This window comes from Oenanthe melanoleuca, chromosome 7, assembly GCF_029582105.1.
Source record: "Oenanthe melanoleuca isolate GR-GAL-2019-014 chromosome 7, OMel1.0, whole genome shotgun sequence".
NCBI classification, from domain to species: Eukaryota; Metazoa; Chordata; class Aves; order Passeriformes; family Muscicapidae; genus Oenanthe; species Oenanthe melanoleuca.
In genome coordinates, this window is record NC_079341.1 from 23,250,951 (window position 1) to 23,271,664 (window position 20,714).

The 20,714-nt window shown below is 36.8% G+C and overlaps 1 protein-coding gene across 1 annotated transcript in view; it reads right to left on the reverse strand.

Annotated features, from left to right (window-relative positions):
- Positions 1-20,714, reverse strand: part of XRCC5 (X-ray repair cross complementing 5) — a 49,229-nt gene that overhangs the window by 18,709 nt on the left and 9,806 nt on the right. Inside the window, exons 7-14 of the mRNA XM_056496639.1 lie at positions 18,199-18,313; positions 16,580-16,718; positions 14,486-14,598; positions 11,050-11,112; positions 10,272-10,409; positions 9,532-9,622; positions 8,149-8,276; positions 3,885-4,081 (exon numbers count right to left, since the gene is read on the reverse strand). Coding sequence (XP_056352614.1) covers positions 3,885-4,081; positions 8,149-8,276; positions 9,532-9,622; positions 10,272-10,409; positions 11,050-11,112; positions 14,486-14,598; positions 16,580-16,718; positions 18,199-18,313 — 984 coding nt within the window. The remainder of the gene's footprint in view (positions 1-3,884; positions 4,082-8,148; positions 8,277-9,531; positions 9,623-10,271; positions 10,410-11,049; positions 11,113-14,485; positions 14,599-16,579; positions 16,719-18,198; positions 18,314-20,714) is intronic.

The following is a 20,714-nucleotide window of genomic DNA, read 5'->3' on the forward strand; positions in this document are numbered from 1 at the left end:
CAACTAGGAGTCATTAAATTAATGAAATATATACTGAACTAAACTTCATTACATAACTGTTCCAAAATCAACACTTAACCATGCCTCATTTTTCCCTTGGGCTCCACAAACCAGACGGTAGAAACAGAGATCAAACTTGATCTTAGCATACAGCAAAGGCATCACTTGTTGAAGGTATGAGAGTTTTAGTGCTTATTTCAGGTGTGAATTTCCTTACAGAGATCTTCATCTTTCTGAATACAGAATAGAATATATCCCAACATTTTATTTGAAACCTCTATGTTGAGTGAACCATGATAATTTACAGTATATATAACATGACATTTGGTATTCTCACTAGATTTTTTTCTAAACATGAAATGCCAGTGAAAATTTACCATTTTAGTAAGACATTAATTTACTGTTCAATCACTACCTGCTAGATCCTGCCCTAGAATTTATAGCTAATACAAACCTGTTTACACAGTGGCTTTTGAGTCTAATCACCACAACTCTCCATCAGCACGAGAGCTCTGTAAACCTTATATTTGTTAAAACCTGCTAGACAAACTCCAGTTAAGCAGATCAGAACTCTCTTAGGACATTTTAAGCTACATCTCAAAAAGCTTTCAAAAGACTCTTAATTATTTTTAAAAAGCTAATTGTGATTTTGGGCTAGTTTCTTGCTTTGCCCTTACAGGTAACAGAGAAAGGTATACATTCAAACCAGGAACTTAATTCTAACTTGTAATATGGGACACTTTAGAGCACATCTCAGCAACAGAAGAAAATCCAGATAATCACAAAATGGGAAGAAAATCAGATGCTGTCAAGCTACTGACACAGATGAATTGATTTCAGTTTAAAATGACTGAAAGCTACTCAGCAACCCAAAGGGCAGGATTTGTGTTCAAGGAATCCCAAAACAAAGTAAAAAGTTCTTCTGAAAAATTCTACTACTGTGAAAAGAAGAAACTGCTTGATGATGTAGGGACAAAACCAGAGGTCCCAGACTAGGAGCCACTTTTCATTCTGCAAGATTAGAAATGATTGCAAAAACTGCACTGCACATTACAGAAGCAATCAACTATCAGAAAGAACTTGTGGAGTCTTCCTTTTTGCTTTCTATAGCACACTCCTCCCCCTACTTTACAATCATTGTCTATCTCACTTTGTTTCAGCAATTTCCTCTGTCCTTTACTTAATTTTGTCAGTACCAAAATGAAATCCCTTCTCCTCAGCAGCTCCTGTCGTTCAGCATAACCTTACTTATCAGTCTAGGAGAAATGATGGCTTCAGTTATGCCTAAGGACAAGGATAGGATACCTTTGCTTCATCTCAACTCTCACTTTCTGGCTAACCTTGAACAAGTTGCTTGATTGTTTTGAACATCCAGTGTGTCTCTCCATAAAAGGAGAAATTAATACTTACCAGCACCAGAGAGTTTAGCAGCTCTATTGGAACCAAAAATCTTGTATATTAACATGGTTTTATGAAAGGTATAAAGAACAACAAAAATTCTCTTTTAGAATATTTTCCTCCAAAAGTATATGCGAATCAATTTCCTCCTTTTTCTTCCTGCATTATTTTTACTGATTTAAAATGCTTTGTGATTGGAGGAAGGAGAAAATAAATGATGATGCTGCATTTAACAGCCTAGGACCAAATCTACAGTTGTCATTAATCAGTGCAGCACAGCAGAAACTAATGAATCCATAGCCATTTATACCAGCCAAGGATCTGACATTTAGAATATGCACTGATTAGCAGTATTTTTAAACTGCAAAACGTGCAATTACTATTTGAGAAAAATTAATAAAATAAGGGATTAATTTAAAACACCCACTTCCACATTAATATAGAAGCCTCTCACATCCTACAAAGCTAGATGAGATAACAGCCCCTCCACTGCCAACCTCAAAAAGTAAAATGTCTTCTATTTTACTGGAAGTTTTTAAAAACTACATAAGTCTTAAGCAAAAGTGATACAAATGAATACTGAAACCTCTATTAAGATATCATGCCTACTATTTTGCTGCTTTAGTCTTATTAGACCTTAAATATTAACAGAGTCAATATGATGACAGGAGATACAAATCAGTTTTAAAAAACAAAAATAATGGTCAGGACATCTTCTAAACAACTTTTTCCAAACACTTCAGTGCAACCTGTATCTTAGTACTAATGAGTTGAATCTCATAGAACCACAGCATTTAGAATCACAGAATGGTTTGGGTTGGAAAATACCTTAAAGATCACCCACTTCCTACATCCCTGCCATGGGCAGGGACATCTCCCACTAAACCAGGCTGCCTAAAGACCCATCCAGCCTGGCTTTGAACACTGCCCAGAAGGGGCATCCACAACCTCTATGGGCAACCTGTGCCACTGCCTCTGTTGTTTAATATTTTCCTTAATTATAGTTGCAAAGTGATGCACTCTTCTTTATCCAGTGATTAAATTGTATCATCTCAGCTTCTACCCAAACACAGAAAAAACCCATACACTTAAGACTGCTATTGTAGCAATGATAAAACACTACCAGTCCCATTCATTACTACAGCAATACTATTTTTCTGCAATTCTAAAAAAAAATCTTAAGTACCATTCATTCTTCTTTGCATAGTTGAGTCTGTATGCTTTCACTTTCTTTACACCTTTTTTTAAAAAAATCATTGTAATGCCCCATATAATCAGTAAGAATTCACAGACACATCAAGGCAACAGGAACACACTGAAATCAGCAGCAACAACAACAAAAAAGCCAGGCATTTCCCAGTCTGTAGAGAGGAATGTGGTCATTAGTCTCAAGCACCAAAGCAAGGAGTCTTGTGTCACGGCTCCCAAAGAAGACATGAGGAGCTGAGGAAGCTCTACCCAACCCAGAGGAAAGGACATGCAACAGCCGAGCTAAGCAACAGCTCAAAACACCTCAAAGACATCACTCCTAGTGCTGAAAGGACTGAACCAAAAATGACAAAAGAAGAAGCTAACTGAGAACACTCCAGCACCTCAGGGACCCACTATTTATATTATAGATTTCAATAAATTAATTTCTAAGAAGCAGATTTTGTTTACGCAAATTGATTTGGCTGGGGTGACAGTACAACTGCAGTAATCATTTAGCATTTATTCTTCCTATCTGCAAGCACAAAAACTAAACACAGTATATTCAATAATAACAAAAATACTCTGTCTTAAAACTGTTCAAACAATAGCTGTTCCAGGAAGAGTTATAACAGCTTGATTTTTTTTTGAGACAACCACATTAATTGCACAGCAGATCATAATAAAACTACTTTTCTTTTGATATTCAAACCAAAGCTAGGCAATTACCTAAATCAAGCGTGCTGAGAAGGAACGCTCAACTTTATGGCTAAATTTAAAGCACCATGGCATTTATTCTAAACTAAATTAGACCCTCTGTAAGTGTTATTTGAACTGTTTTATAACCACCTCTAGGACAAACTGTTTGATCAAGAGACAGGAAGCAATGCAACAGGTTGCCCAGAAAGGATGCACAAATCCTGAAGGTTTTCATGACCAGACTGGAGGAATCCCTCCTTAGATCTCACAGGTGTTCTTTGAGCAACAGGTTGACCAAGAAGCCTCCTGTCCATTCCAACCTGATGGATTTTGTGATCCTGTGACAGCAAATACAGACATGAGGAACTTTTACACTGGTTCCTAGTGTGCCCTGCACTGCAACAGTATAACTACAACTATTCACAAAATACTCCAGACATTCTGTGGCACCACAATATTCTCTATCCATCAGCATTTTTTCCAGTGTGTAACTCATTGATTTTCTGTTCGAAAGATTCTGACCTGCTTCAACCAGCAAAAACAACCTGAAGTGTAAAAAAAAAAGTTCCAAAAAAATCCATAATACATCTCCAACTTACTTGTCTTTGAAGATGTCTTGTGCAGTCTTCTCTTCTTTTTTCTTTCCAACTTCCTTCAGGGGGAAAAGTGCTTTTACTCTTTCCAGAGGAGCCTGACACCTTTCTCTTACCACACAAGGCATCTCCAGCATTTCTAAAAGGTGCTGCTCTATTGGAGGCAGTGGCTTATCGGGGTGAAAAGCCTTGTGCTGCAAACACTGCAAGGAGCAAAACAGTATGAGCAAAATAGAACTCACGATTATATTGAAAACTTTTAATGAAATTCCTGTACACCATATGGTAACTGCAAAACATCTTCCATATTAAACATACTACCTTTGTATTGCTGAAAAATATTCTGCCTCACAGTGAATTGAAAGTCTATGATCAACTGTTAAAGGAGACTATTAATGATATTAAACAAGAATACTGATGCAGGTAAGTGTTCCCCCACTCACTGGAATGAGTTCTATGAAAATTATTAGAAAAATCCCAGGAATGAAATAGTCATCTGCAACTGATCATATTTTTAGCTTCACTCTACCTTTAAAAAGCAGTTCTCTTATAAAACAGTCATATGGGAGAGATTTCTATATATTTCAAAATTAAGTAAATGAGATCTATCCCAACCACACATTACAGTTATTGTAACAGTTTAATGTCCCTCAAAGAAAATATTTCTTCTTGGTCAATTAAACTCAGTATGCATACAGAAGGAATGTTCAGAAGCTAAAAGGAGAATGGAAATAAAAAGAACGAATACTAAATGTACACAGGTGAGGCACAGAATATACTATGTTTGGATCCTAGCTTTGAAAGGAGTAGGGAATGAAGGGGCCTGACAGATGCACAAAGTTGGAACAGATGGTGAGAGCTACAGAGAGGGATTTTTCACCCAAGTGTAGAGTCAGTGCACACAGTCAGGGAGCCAAGCAGAGGGGGAGAGACGAGGTTAATGAGGCAGGCTACAGAAATTCCACGGAGGGTTTTGAAAACAAAGTAAATGTCTTTACAATTTTGTGAAGTGTGGGATAGCAGTAGAGAGTATGTGCATTTACAAATAACAGATACCAGTGCATGCACACAAACACATCAAAATGTAATATACAAAGGAGACAATTTTTTTCCGTGCCGATTGTACCGGGTGCATTAGACATCCATGTGAAGGTACCTACTCAATAAACTAGAAATACAGCAGAGATTTGTTCCCCTGTTGGCTGTCAGAAATGACATTAATTTAAAAAACAAAATCAAAGCAAATAAAAGCCGCTATTTATACTGGAAAGCCACCAATACGTAAAATTGAGACAATACGTGACACATCAATACTGATGCATTTTCAGGCTGCCATTAAGATTCCAGACCATATTAGCACATACTGTCAAAAGGAGGCAGTTGTACAAGGCTACTGATTTGGAAACACTTGTAATGATTTAAGGCACAATTATTTTGAAAGAGTAAAAATGTGTCTGGAAGCTGCAGTAATGACTCTTGTGCTACAAAAAAATATTTTTAAAGTTAGGTAATTGAATTAAACTCACAAAGAAACCTAAAGTCCCCTGTTACGCCTATGTGTTTCAAGCTTTTATAACTTAAATCTTTATATGTGCAGCTGCAGGAGCTGAGCAGACTGAGTGGCCACAGCATCCACTTTTACCTGTTTTTAAAGTAGATGACTACGTCTGAAACCTGAGATGGCAGGTACTGTCAATATTCAGCTGCTAAATGGAGACTAAGTTAAACAGACATTCTGGAGTTTCTAAACCAACACCGTCCCTCAACCTTACTTCCCCTTCCTTTTGTGCCCAGCAAGAACCACTCCTACCTTCCCAGCTAGAAGGCAACCCACACTGCCAGTGCCTTGCAGACTGTTCCATTCATTGCTTTGCATTCATCATTTCATTCAAAGCACTTCATTGCTCTTCCTGATTTCTTACATTTCCATTTCTAGAGACATAGCCAGCTTTCAGGAACAGGGGTCACACCAAGATACTGGTCAATGGATGTAATGAAGGGAGCTTCACATCATTAATTCCATGATAAGCAAGGACATATATGCACCAACAGAGTAACAGATTCATCTCTGTACAGAACCACCATTGTTGAGCAACTTTTTATTTCGCTAACAAATAAAATGTACTGCATTCCCTAAACATTTTAGCTGCTCCAAATATCTGTATTTAAGATGGATAACTTAAACAATAGTGTTGGAGGTTTGCCACTACAAAAGCTACAGATGTTCACTTAGTTTTTTTTCTGGAAACAAGGAACAAAAGTTGAAAGTCTGGATATAGGATATTCCTCATCTTCCACTCCAGAGCAAGCATTAACAACTGCTTCTCACCCACTCTATCATTTCCTGATGCCTACCACTACCTCCAGAGATATAATTTAGCTTGATGTTTTTATTTAAATTCTGTCTCTTGTCACTTATCATTCCAAATATCTTCATGAGGCAACAAAGCAAGGAAGTGAAGTAGGAGTTTATCCTTTTCTTCAGAGTTATTTTTCAGAACCATTTATAGGTTCTATTCAGCCCAATCCACTTACTGGCTACAGTCAAAAGATGATGCAGAATTTTTCTTCACACTTCTTAAGGAACCAGCAGTGCCACTTGGACTAAGAGCACAATACTAGTAATTAATTAGTAATCCGGAACAGCAAAGGAGAAAACAACTTAGATAGATTAATAGCAATTTTGTAATAAGACAAAAAAATGGGGCTCTGTGCAGTCAAAAGAAAGCACTAAGAGGACTGACAGCTTAGAGCTTTCTGAACAGCAAAAACAGAAACCGTATTCTACCCCACGAATTCAGTCAATAAATACTTTTTTCTACCAATAGCACTCACCCTTACAAAATCCTATTACACTTTAAGGAAATTGGCAAGTTACTCAGCTACTGTCTTCCAGCAGCAATTGACTCAAGTGCTGGAACAAGACCATCACAGTTTCAGAAGACAAATAGCACACCTAAAAAAATCATCTTTCACTGATGGTTGACATCCACTAAACCAAAAGAATGCAAAACTCTATCTAGCGATATAACAGAAGAAATTCTATCCCCCAAGTATTCCGTTCGTAAGCAAAGCCCAAGTTTTGTAATACCCAAGCTTAAAAATTCTTCCTAAAATAAGAGTTGTGCAGAGGTCAGTTCATTTTAAGTTCCTGCCCTGCAGTAACCTCCAACTGATCAAATTTTGCATGCAGTTACACCCTGTCAATATGACTGGCAGAACTTGATGAGAACACCAAGTTCTTTGGGTGTCAATCAGAGTAGGATTTGAAGACAGTGGGCTTACATGTGTTCCTGAAACACACATTGACCTTCAGATCCTTTGGTTATTTTGACAACACTGAGGAAGCAAGGCTTTGGGAAGCTAGGGTAAGTTTTCTTAATTTAAAAAAGCGTCTTCTTCCTACTGGTAAACTGAAGTAAATAATGTGGAATTGCTGAGATATGATGAAAATGATTGCTATAATACCATTTTTGGTCAATTTTCAGAGCAGAGTCACACATTCAACATATCTCCATGGTTCTGTATACAGTACAATTCTGCAGTTGCTTAAATTGCAACATAATTTTCTTTATTTTTAAATTTGCTGTGTCATTTTTTTAGACACTTGAATTCCAATGTATAATTAAGTCTCTCATCCTCACAGTTGCAATGAAAGTCTTCGTGACATGACAGGAATGTAAATCAAAATGGAGACAGCTTGATGCAACAACTACAGAAGTGTGAACTGTTCTTCTAGCTCATAAAGAGCATCAGCTTAGACACCCAACAGAACATTTTAAATGTCAACAATGTTAATAACCATTTATTACTGGTCCAGTTCACCTCAGACTGACCTGGTTTGGAACACTGCTAGATGCAACAAAGCTCAGAAAAGTGATGGGACATAGAACAAGAAGCTGAAGATATCCCAAATTTTCAGCCAATTTTCCTCTTTGTCCAAAAGCCAAAGACTGAATCTATATCCACAATACAGTGCTGAGAGGCAAGTTTTTACTTGCCTAGTCTATGTGCCTGTGAATATCATGATGCTGCTGTAGACACCTCAGCACAGGTATAATTTCCCTTGGTTTCTGGAAACTAGAAATTTTGAATATAAATCTATGTCAGGGACAACACAGAAATCACTGGTTACCACATACTTTAATGCCAGAGATTTGTATCTGCATATTCACAACGTAGATCTTTCCAACTTGAATCAGAGAAAGACAGAAAGGTGAAAAATCTTAAGAAAAAAAGTTTTTAAAAAATACCATATAATTAATCTCACCTGATACAACCTCTGAAAATGAGGGTTTGGAATTTTGCTGGGCTTAAACAGGTCCTCAAAAGTTTCTCCATCTTCACGAACCAAATTCATAGAATCAATCAGTGAGTCAACAGCAGATAACTGATCCGCTAAGGCAGCAATTACATACAAAGGAAGATTAAATACACTTGCAGATGAATGCACTTCTTGAAACAATTTATAAATGAAGATGTGCTTCACAATGTGAGATTTTCACCAAGTCATTACATGCCACAGAATACACTGCAGCTACAGATGCACCAATAAAGAATATGGATAATGGACACAATAATAAACTCCTGCTTTATTTAAGGACTACAGTGTAAAGTCATAAAGCCTGTTTTTCTTTCCCCAAGACCTCAATTATTGTTGCCTTTCTGCTTTTGCTTTTCTTCTTTTTCAAGATGTTTTCATTTGCAACAGAAGGTTTATAGGCCACTTAGAAAATAAGGAGAACAGTTGGTTAGCAAAACTATAGGTGCAATATAAATTTTTAAAGTTATGATTGCAAATGAACACAGTTCACAATAGCCAGCTACTGCTTTGGTAAGATAGGTTTTATATTTGTTATCAAACTGCTGCTTACAGGCAAGAAAACAGAAACTGCTACAGAAACAAACCAGCATGCTGTATATATCCTGACATGCAGCTGCCCATTAAATGCATCTCATAGCAAATGAAAGAAGCGGGAGTGGATTTTAAACTAAGCCTTAAGACTTAGTTTAAGGATCCACTTAAGACTCATTGCTGTGCAAAACTCTCAGAACAGCAAGTCAAGCTCTGTGTAGCTGCATGTTCTCCAAAGATGCCATCCATCTCAATCTGGACACCAATAAATGCATGGTTTAATAACACTCCACAGAAAATACTGTCTTTGCCTTTGTACATTATATTAACAGGCCATACTGCAAACGACTACAGGAACAGCTTTGCACCAACAGAGCAGCTGCCTCTGTTCTAATTCTACCTAGCCAATCATACACTGTAGATCCCACAAGGTTTGGCCATTTGCTCCCACAAATGAGTTGAAAGATCAAAGGATACAGAGAACTAATCTCAGCTCTCTGTCACAGCATCCTGTGAGACTCAGGATGCTGTAACCCAAGCCAGAAGTTATTTAACAGGACAGTTGAAACTCTGACTTAGGTATGCTCAGCCTGCACCTGAAGTGGCAAAGCTTTAATACACATTCACACTTCAAGATGACATCACCATAATGAATGCCCAAATACCTGGGTATTGTCCTAAGACAAAATAACAATAAAACTTATGTTGTCATTGGAGAGCCAAATATTCTAACTCTTTTAGAGCATCTTAGAAGACAACAAACAGGTTCCTTTTTCAGTTGACCAGCAAACGTCTTACCTGTAGGAATGCATTTTTTACTGTTTTTCAACGATGAAAATACATATTGTCTTAGGTCTTCCATATAGGGTAGTTGCACATAGATGAGACACTGTGCAAGAGGAAAAGGAAAAGCAACTGAGTGCCTCAAGAAGAAAAAATATCAGTATCCCCAGAATGTCATATCAGAGCAATATAAAACATAAGAAAAATCTGAAGATGTAATGTGAGTACACATCAAAACACTTAAAATATTTACAGAGCAACACAATTTTAATCAGAATAAAACACAGCGTTATCTTTTATCACATTTTGATAGCTACACTAAAGTTTCTCTGCTCATGGAATAAATACCTCCCCAGCCATCTATCCCTTTTTTTTGTGCAGAGTTCCAATTATCCATGCTTTAAATATCCAATACATTGGTGCTTCAGGAGATTTTACCACAGCTTACTCTATTTCAAAGTCAAAAGCTGGATTTGGTTTTTTAGACATTTCTCTGCCTCATTTTTTCTTTATTCAATTACCTCCTCCAGTTCATACCACCTAAATAGTTCCTTTCCATCCTTTATGTTTATACCCCTCAAAAGTCTGAAGATTGTTGTGTCCGCCCCCACCTCCGTCACTGCTCAACCGTGCTGTACATATTTAGCTCTTTCAATAGTCTCTCATAAGAAAGATCAGGGGAAACATATGCTGCAAAAGTTCTGACATACTGTGTTGCTTCTGGGCCTCTCTGCAGAAGGGTAAGAGAGAATTACCTCATATGCATCTTTAATATACGGGAAAGCTACTCCAACTTGTGGGTTGCATCTTCTATCATAAGCATAGCGCACCACAGCCACCACTTTCAACTCATCCAATGCACGAACAAGCGCAGAAAAAGCAACTGCTGCATTCTGGAGGGAAAAAAGAAATCTATGGAATTATGCAAGTTCTTAATCATGAAACATATCTTTCACAGGGAATTCAACAGCATTGATTTAGTCAAGACTTTCCATTTCAGCTATAACTTTAACATGAGCATTTTTTTCATGTTCATAAATCAAAGAACCAGAAAGGTCAAATCTTATCACGATAGTGGATCCATTCAAAGCTGAGCCAACTTTAGATTCAGCACGTTCCATCTTTTTCACCAGGTATGAAGAACTCTCAGAGGTTTTGCAAGAGATAGAGAAAGGGAGGAAAGTCAGATGCCTAAAGAAACGTATCAGAGCACCACAGTGAGCTTTTTAATTCCAGTACTTTGGAAGTCTGTTCTAAATAACACAGTGACAGGGTACAGTTGCTCTGCATGACAATCAACTTAAGCACCAATTTCAGGTTCCTCATAACCTTACTCAAACATAGTATCTACCAATATTTCATTATTCATGAGATACATCTGGGGTTTAATCCAACTTTTTTAACCCACTGGGCAATGAAGTTGCATTAAAAGTATTTATTAACACAGAAACACAGGACAATCTCAAGCATCACTACCATTCTTTTTTGTTTTATAGCAAAATATGTTCAGCATTAAACTTCAGTTCACCTTACCTCATCATCTTTTGCTGCAAAGACCTTCAGAGCCTGAGAGCCCATGTAGTAATGCCTCTGGATCTACAGATTCAAATGGTCAAGAATTAGCCTGACCTAAAGAAAAGGTCATGAATTTAACTGTACCAATTAAATTACAAAACAACTGACATTACTCAAGTCAGAAGCCACCAAATTTAATTACAGTGCGTTGAGTTTGAATCCCTGTATATGTCTCATATCTCCATTTATCACTTAATATGGATATTAGTCATCTTGGGTAAGATATTCTCATAGCTTCCTAGTGATGGGTAGAAATGAAATACAGTGCTAATGGCAGCTGTTACCAGCCTGAATTATACTTCATTAATTCAAAAGTCATGGTGGAAAACTACAGGAGTAAATACAAGCCCTAAACATAACTGACACCATACCTATGCTATTAAATTTTTCTAGCAAAGATACATCAAAAAAGGAGCTGCAAAATGTCACATCCTTAATTAATAAAGCTACTTCAACAGCAACTCAAAGTACAGACAGCTGCACTAGCAAAGAAGCACTTCTGTTAGCAGAGTTTATTCTGTTCATGAACATGGCTGAATCAAAAACAAAAAGAAAAATAGTTTCATCAAAGGGCATCACTAGATTAGTTGGAGCTACAGTGGCTCACACACACACACAAACCCTGCAGTCCTAGAAGACCTGTCACAGAGATCACGCACTAGTATGGATACTGGTTAAAATAACCTTTCTTTGTTAAAGAAAAAGCTCTTCAAATTACAGTCTCAGAACTAACTTCATTATATCTTTGATTTTTCTTTCATTCATTTAATCTTTTTATCTTCTTTATTTACCATAAGGCTGTTGAAGTCAGTGACAACCTGCAGATCTGTTTACTGCATTACAGCACAATTCTTCAGCTCAGATTCTTCTACCTGCAATCCTTCTCTTCTGTCTCTAAATGCTCAGGAAATTTTACGCTCAGCATAGTATAAATAACTAGATGTGTGTGACACACACACTACCTCTCTTTGTTTGCAAAAGAAATTGTCCCTTTGTAATACTTTCAAGTATTATTTCTTGATTTACATGGCAAGGCTTATAAATCAAAAATCAAAGCTTATGCGGCCTCTGATCTTCTTTCCTGAGGGATGTGAACAACTCAGGAAAATAATGTAAGGTGGTTCTATTCCTTATTTAATTTAGTATTTGGAGCTGTTCCAATTTTTATAGTCAATAACGAGTCATCCTTCCATCAAAGATTTAAAATAAACTATTTAATCTAAAATATATGTTTGAATAGTGTCCTATTATTCCAAACAATACAATTTAGAAGGCAAAATATAAGATAACACATGGGTTTCAAAAATTCCAGCTGTTAATTAAAAACTTCCTGATATCATTATCTATACACTGTAATTATAATCCTGCAGGCATGCCTGAATAATTTTATTCCACTGAGGAGATGTGCAGCTACTACTGGGCATAACTACTCACACTCCTGGCTACAGGACCAGCGCACACTAAGATATTTTCTGTTTGTTATGAAATCCAGAGACAAGAGAAGTACATCTCAAAAATTAATCAAAAGCAATCAATATTTCAACATTGAAATTTTTTAAAAACAGCTTATTAATTATTTTATGCATATCTATGTGACTCAAAAAGCATTACTAAAATTAACTGTAACTCTACAATTATTAACTGTACTTGAAGGTATTACCACACTATCTGACCAACAATGGGAAAATATAAATCCATGTGAAACAAGTTTGCTCACAGGAACAGTATATTCCTCATCTGCTTTCCTCTTAGTCCCCATTTTCAAATAATGTCAGACTAAGTTGAAACAGGAGGCCAACTTCCAGCATAAGAAAACTCTGCACACAGTGAAATACATCTTGCAGAACTAAATGACAATATCAAGACTCAGCAGGAGGCTAATAATGTATGAAGAGATCCAAGAAATTGTCTCACTGGATTCAGACACATTTCACTCGTTAGATCCAGTTTCTGGTACAGGAGGTAGCACTCCCTAACACCTCTCCAGCCCTGGCCAATTTAGGGCACATAAGCTCAAGCATGAGATGTTTCCTTGATCAATCACTTGCAGTGCACAAGCTCCCACCTTACCCAACTAAGTCTGAAAGTCCCCAGGGAGTGAGCAGGTTACAGTTTCCAGTCAGGCTGGCTTCTTATTCCATATACATAACTTCTTGCTTCCTCGGTTATTATGTTTTGGAACACTGCACTGTGATAGTCTAATGACATATCTAGCAACATGCACAAGGTCTCTGTGACACCTGTACTGTAAAGCAAGAAGATGTTTAGTTACATCCATTTGGGAGTAAGCTCCCACACACGCTTCCTATTTCATTAGCCTCTTTTCTAGATAGCAAAGGTGACAATACCTTAGCCTTTATCAAGGGTTCTACCTTGTTCAGGCAGCGAGAGATTTCAAAGAGTAGGAGTACTGAGAGTTGTCAGAACAGAAGATGTAGAACTGCCCTATGATTTCATTTCAGTTTTTACTGGTGAAGAGGACTTGGTATGGATAACTCAAAGATGAATAAAGTTTCAGTTACCCTGTGCAATATCCTGGAGAAGAAAGATGGGGAGCAGCTTAACATTCACAGCAATTATTTGGCACTCACACCTCTGAACTCCCCTCATGTGTCCTGCTTCAAGAACAGTTTTGTTAAGCCTTTGCCTAAGGCTTTGCTAATGCTTAAGTCCAGGATTTTCTGAAGGAAATCACTTTATGCTGGATAACTTTTATTAAGGTACTTGCTTAAAGTAAGTTTCTTACAACTGTCAGGGACAACAAAGAGCAAAGTCAATACCACAAGTAGAGATAAGTGCATTACAAACACAGCATCTCATGGAAATATGAAGAGTTTTTGAACGATGCTACTTTAGTCTAAGTTCTAAGAAGTCTCCACTACATTTACGTTTTGTCACAATAGAAAGAAGAGGCAAGTCACGGTTCACAAACTAATCCTTATGGAATTGAGAATGAATGGAGTCAGTTTTCAGGCTTGCTTTAACATTACTTTAATGTTGAGGGAGAAGCTTCTGATAAGAAGCAGCCATACTCTTGCCTGGACAAAGCCCAGAAAGATGCTGCCTGAGCTGAACAGAAACCAGATCATTGAAGTTTGTGAGATGAACTGAGACCAAAATACCTCTGTCTCCACTTTGCAGAGATCTGAGATCGGTAGCTGTGGCTTCAGTTGACGGTGCAATGGCCACATTTATGAGTTCCTCTCCTTCACAAGACAGCATATTGCTTACATGTACTAGAATCAGCAAACAAGTCGCCCCTGCATACCTGAGTGTAGATGCCCCATTCTCAATACTGAAATCCAATACAACACCATGACTTTACTGAATTCAACCAAGATCAATTGTCTTAAATAACGTGGGAAGCTGAATAGGAAGAGATTTAGTATCGCACCTGGGAGGATCTAGTGAATCCCAAAACAGAAAAACACTTTCCTTCTGTTTTGTATTTCATTTGCTCTTCATCTTCCTTGGAAAAAGGAACTATATCACTCCCATACCGAAAACCTGGAGAACAAGAGAAGAGCATCTGGTAAGCATATGGGCCTACAATTTTAACACTGAAATTAGCTCTCTGAATATTTTAACAATGCATTCGTGCCCCACAGCTACGTTCCACACATGCTCATCAAATTACTTTCCCTGTTAGCAAAAAAAACCCAAACACCCATAGACACATTTTGTACTTTGCGAACAGCAGTTGCACTCCTTGTACATCATTTTATGTAACACAAGCACCCTCAGAGAGCAGCAAAGAAAATAAGGGAACATCTTGCCTAACAAAGTTACGCTCACAGAATAGATTTAAGCAAATCAGAATAGATTTGAGCAAACAGATTGCAACACTCTCTGCAAACATAATACAAACAACCTCAAACATACCACAAATCATACCACACGAGGTGACACCAGAAGAGATTCAGAGAATAAAATGTGCTAACATGGGAAGCAAGGTGCACAATGGAAAACAGAATTAGTCTTCCTATATATGTCTGCACTTTAGTTCCCATGCCATACATTATAGGTATATGTCCATAAAATAGGAAGCTGCAATTTCTCAGAAGTGTCACCTGCTCCCACTGCTCATTCTCCTATCTCAGCTTCCAATATCCTCTTTGTAACGTCATCACTTCATTATATTTCCACACACTAAGGATGAGATCCTCTAGTGCAAAGAAAGCAGAATAAACAGATAAATTCCTGGATGAAATCTATAAGCAGATACATTTCCCTACAAATTGGAAAGCAAACACACAGAATGGAAGAAATTTCAGTATAGGTGCTGCAAATACAAAATATTGTCTAATTATGACATTTCTCAAAAGAATCGCAATAGTCCAGGAGGCATCAATAGCTCTTAGCATTAGAAATATCACACCACTGTCAGGGAAATCTTTTCTCTTTTGTTCACATTGAACTGCTCACCAATTCTTTCTTTTAGTATCCCACAACTACTTACTAATTTAAGCAGTCAGAAGATTAGCTGAGAACAGCCACAAATCCTTCAAAATGCATTCTCTGTAAGAACTGGATTTTTTTTTACATGCAGTTTTGAAGTTGTAAAACATAACTAGACCATCTTTTGACCATCATTTCTCCTTAAAGAAGGTCACATTGTCTTTGGGACTTTATCTGATACTATGAAATACCTAGGAATACTAAAATTGAAATAGATTAAATAAAAAAATACAGCTTATTCTAATTTTCTATTTATGTTACTCATTTGACAGCACTCTCTATACTGTTATCTGAATACTTCTGTTCTTTATAGCTAATACACTTGCCCTACTTGTGTGGGATTGAAACAGCAAAGAAAAGGAAAAAATTAGTAAAAAATACATTTATACAATCACAAAAAATGAAACAGATTTGCTTAACTCCATTTTTAAAAGTAAGTACACTATTTCCTGCTGTTTCTGGGGCCTGTAGTCTTCTAGGGAAATTAATCTGCTCAGAAAGAAGCTGCACATCATAAAAAGCATTTTGCATACCACTACTTCAGATTGCTCCTACAGTAAAGCTAGTACTCTTGAACACTAAATCTTCCTTTGATGGCTTCACCCTTCTAAGTGCAGAATAACTAGAGCAGTTGCTCACCTACAAAAAAGCAGCATGACGAAAGCATTCGTGACAATTGAAGATCTAAACATGGAATAGAGGTAGCAGAACTACTCACTACAGAACTGAGGTATGGCCTTCCACAGCATACAGTCAGAAAGCTGTAGTGCCTTCCAAGTTCCATCTGTTGTCATTACTACTATTGTTGTTGTTAGTCCTACTATTATTATTCCTACTACTGGCAAAGTAAGATTTTTTAAAAATATGTGAAAACAAAGAGTCTCATGTAACAGTCTCTGTGTCCACCTACAGAGCATATATTCTAAGATCACAGCTCGGCTTCAAGGTAGAAGACTAAGAGACCCTTAGGTGACCTAAGAACCCAAGCCATTATCTTCCCTTTGTCTTCAGGGTGCACATAAAGATGTACCTTGAATAGTATCATCTTTCTGAACTTCTGTCTCATCATCATCATTCAAACAGTAAACAGTTTCTTTTTGCACATCCTCTTTTCTGAGGGTTTTGCCATCCACAATTGCCCAAAGTTTCTTCACCTTCTCTTCTGTGACCTTGATATCAGAATTCAAAAAAAAAATGAATGGTTAACATTTCACTGCTTTGTCTGTATGAGACCTAGCACATCAACTGTAGCATATTGACAGCATACTTGTCCTGGTTATTCATTAAACCTGTAGGTTATGCCATTTGTGGAAGTCTTTGAGTCACAGGATACCATGTAACTTGCTTGCCATGCAATTTACTACCTCCAACTGCATAAATAGTTTTGACAAAGCATTAAGAAATATGTTAAAGATACAGTAAGACTCAATGTTCACTCAGCTTGTTTGGCCAAGTTTTCCATCAGGCGTATTACACTACAGGATAAAAATACCTCATATTACTGCAATTTCCCCAAAAGGCAAAAAGATCCCAGCTGCACTATGGGACTTGGGAGGGAAAGAAGGAATAAGTATTTACAATGAGTGAATGTTTCCCAGCTACAGAGAAATAAAACTGCTTTCCTTTTTCTCTGCTTAAGTGAAACTGATGGCACACCTAGTACATGAGAAGAAAAATGTAGAGCTGAGCAGAAAACAGTAAACACAGAATAGATTATGTCAGTATGACTGCTGTATGATCTCAGGCCAGTCACTCAGTTCATGTTGCTTATTCTCCCAAACTTACTTTATTTTGTGTGCAAACATCTTTGGGGGGGGATTCTTTCTGTCTATTTGCACTGGTCTGGCTCACTAGCCTAATAAAAAAATTATTAATAACTAGAAATAGAAAGTTAATGTCTTTCAAGGCTAGTATACACAGCTCTCAGTATTCAGATATACTTCATATCTTCCTAACATCAGATTCAGTCTTGTGTTGAAATAACAAACCAATTAATCTCCATCTCACCAGATTCATCAATACTGCCACACTACACAGTTACCTATTAACTACTCTATAACTAGAAATTTACACATTTTCTGCCTTTAAATACACTTACTTTTTGCTAGCACTGATTAAAGGAGCCATATAAACTGTAAGAAACAGACTGGTGCAAGCTCGGTCAAACACTACAAACAAGCTGGAAAAACATACCTTTTATTCCAAGTCTGAAATAACAACAGATGTGATTTGAAACAATGGCTAGGCTAGTAAAACATTTACACCCACCATTTTATGCACACATGTCCAAAATTCCTCTCATACCTAGGGCTTAAGAAATACACATAAAGTCTCACATATCATTGATGCTGAACATAAATCTTCAGTCATAGCATTCTTAATCAGAGTCATCAACTTCAATACCATAAAGTGCCAGAGTAGATAGCTGTTACTCCTATTTCTGTACCTTATGAATTTTAGTTACTTAATATGTATGGTATAGTTAAAGTTGCTGTGGGAACCACAATTTTGGATGTACTGGCCTCTAACCAAATAAAAATCTCTATCATAATTATTTGGATGTTATTTTAGCTTTAAGGGAAAAATACCGTGCAGTTGCACCTAACTAGCTGCCAAATTACACTAAAAAGTATGATTTTATACACTTACCGATTTGTAGGCCACAATTCTTATAGACAAATTAGGACCAATAGTGAGCTGACAGGGCCAAGGAATAGGCTTTCTTTCCATTTTCTTAAACATTGAAAGACGTTCCAGGCTCTCTCTAAATGAAGGAATCAGGAAAACAGCAATGAACTCTGGTGAACTGGAATAAAGTATTATAGACAATACATTCTCCTTAAGGAAATGCAGGAGTCCAAACTGTTTCAGCTCAGATTGCATAAAGCAAATAAACTGTATCAATAATCTTACCATAACCCATTGTCAGAAAAGAGAATGAAAAAAAGAGGTGGAACAGTAGATTATCCCCATCTTGAGCCTTTATGGTGGTGTGACATAAAGGCTTAAAGGCTCTGTGTTAGGTCTAGTGATAAAACTACACAACTGCTTCTTAAGCATTTGCCATTTAGCTGTGCTCACCCAATTAGAGCACTGTAGCAAGCTGAACAACACAAATTAGAAAAATGCTCTCTTAGTGTTAAAATGCTTTTTATAGTAAAGCTAAAGAAATAATCTGGTTTCAATAAACAGGATTTTGTTTATGCAGAAATTAACTTTTGACACTTTATTTTTATACAGTACTAGTGAACTCATTAATTTAAGGGCATTCTGTCAGAGTGAAAGAAGTTACTTCAACTATTTCTAGCCTAAATTGCAGATATACAAGTTTAAAAAAAAAAAACACAAAGAAAGGAACTGTAATGAGTTTATACTAAAAAGTGTTAATTGCACAACATTTAGTAATGGAATCCAAAATTAGCACAGTAATTTATAATATATCATTGTGAATTTAAATAGACTTGCCCCTCAGAACTGCTTTCAGGTAATACAAAATGCATCGGCTATTTGGCTGTAAAATTCCAACACAGAGAAAGTTCTTGATCTTTTTTTTTTCCTTTCATTGCATGATAAAACAGAGATAAAACAAAGTCGAACTTTTTCACATTATGATAAAACATTATGAATGCACCACTCTCTTGATTAAAGCATTTGTCTGGCAGAAGTCAAGATCAACTCCTAAAAAGATCAGTAGAGAATTCAACTTGGCATTCTACTTTTCAGGTTTCCTAGTATGAACAGGGATGAAATTTTTAAATTCTAAGAGCACAGTGAAAGGCAAAAATGCACTGGGTTTTTTATTATGAGATAAACATTGGATTTCCTTTTTACATTTTGTTTTTTTTTCCTTAGGGAAAGGAAGGGAAAAATTTTTTTTTGAGCAATAAAGACATCAATATCAGATTATAAAAAAGAACATGGTAATACATCATTAGGAGTACTACAACACATACTTTCAGGGATGAGTACAAAAATCAAATACATAAGTGCCAAATGCCTAAAAATGTAATTTAAGAATTTAAGTTCAATTACTTCTCTCTATCCTTTAATTTCTTATATTTATAGAAGAAAAATGCTGCCTGTTATCGAAGATGACCCAGTCAATAAAACTCTTGCAAATGTACATTTCAGCTTGCATTTTAAGAGCACAACCTTTCTCCTCTGTTCTGCAATCCCTTCCCCCAAAACCCAGAGGCAGAAGTACCTCCTGTCTAATAAGTCAAGTATTATAATTTAAAAAAAACACAACAAAATCTCTTCACTCACTTTCCTGGCATGGCTAATTTATTTTACAAGAGTTGAAATATTTTTACCAGCAGGAATAATGAATCTAGGAAAATGGAGAGTGTATCTGTGTTGGCCAATTATCATGACAGATTTGCAAAGCTGGCTTCTTAAAACTTGATAAGCAACTTAATTGCATCTAAAACCTCACATATTCTTAAACAACTTTTCCAACTAAAGCTTTAATCTACTAGCCAAATGCCTATTTATCCAGAGATTTTGGATTTCCCCTGAAAATATGGCACAAAGACAGCTTGTAGAGTAGCAAGAGTCTGTGATAAAAAAAGTATAAAGAGGCCAAGCCACATGATAGTTCATGCATATGGATTATCCTAAAGGATAAACGGGCCAGGAAAGATTCTGCTTTTCTGTGCAGTCTTTGAAGCAGTGACAAAGCCTGCTTTTTTTCTAGAGATTCAGACTGCTCTGTTGACTAGTACAGAACACAGAGACAGTGACACGTGTCTCTTCACTAATGCATAGTAATGCTCAAGGAGCAGCTTCTCTGGCTGCTGAGGTGCAAAGCTGACCAGCTGAGCAGGGTGAGGGAAGGAAATCCCACAAATGAACTGATGAATTACAGCATACAAACCTACAGGGACGACCCTCATCTAAAAATAAATTGATAACGACATTACGGATATGGTCTGCTAAGCTTCCTGAAAACCACATTGTCTAAAAGATCACTTTTCATAACTGTAGAGAGACAGTAACATTAGACTATGATAAGACACATAGAAGCATTTTGCCTGTTTCCCAACTGAGACAACACCTATGTAGAAAAGTCTCGGATATATCATTAGCTACAGTTTTTCAGAGATACACAAACTTTTATTTTTCCATTGGGGAAACAAGAAGTGAAAAATCATCCTCCAATTCTT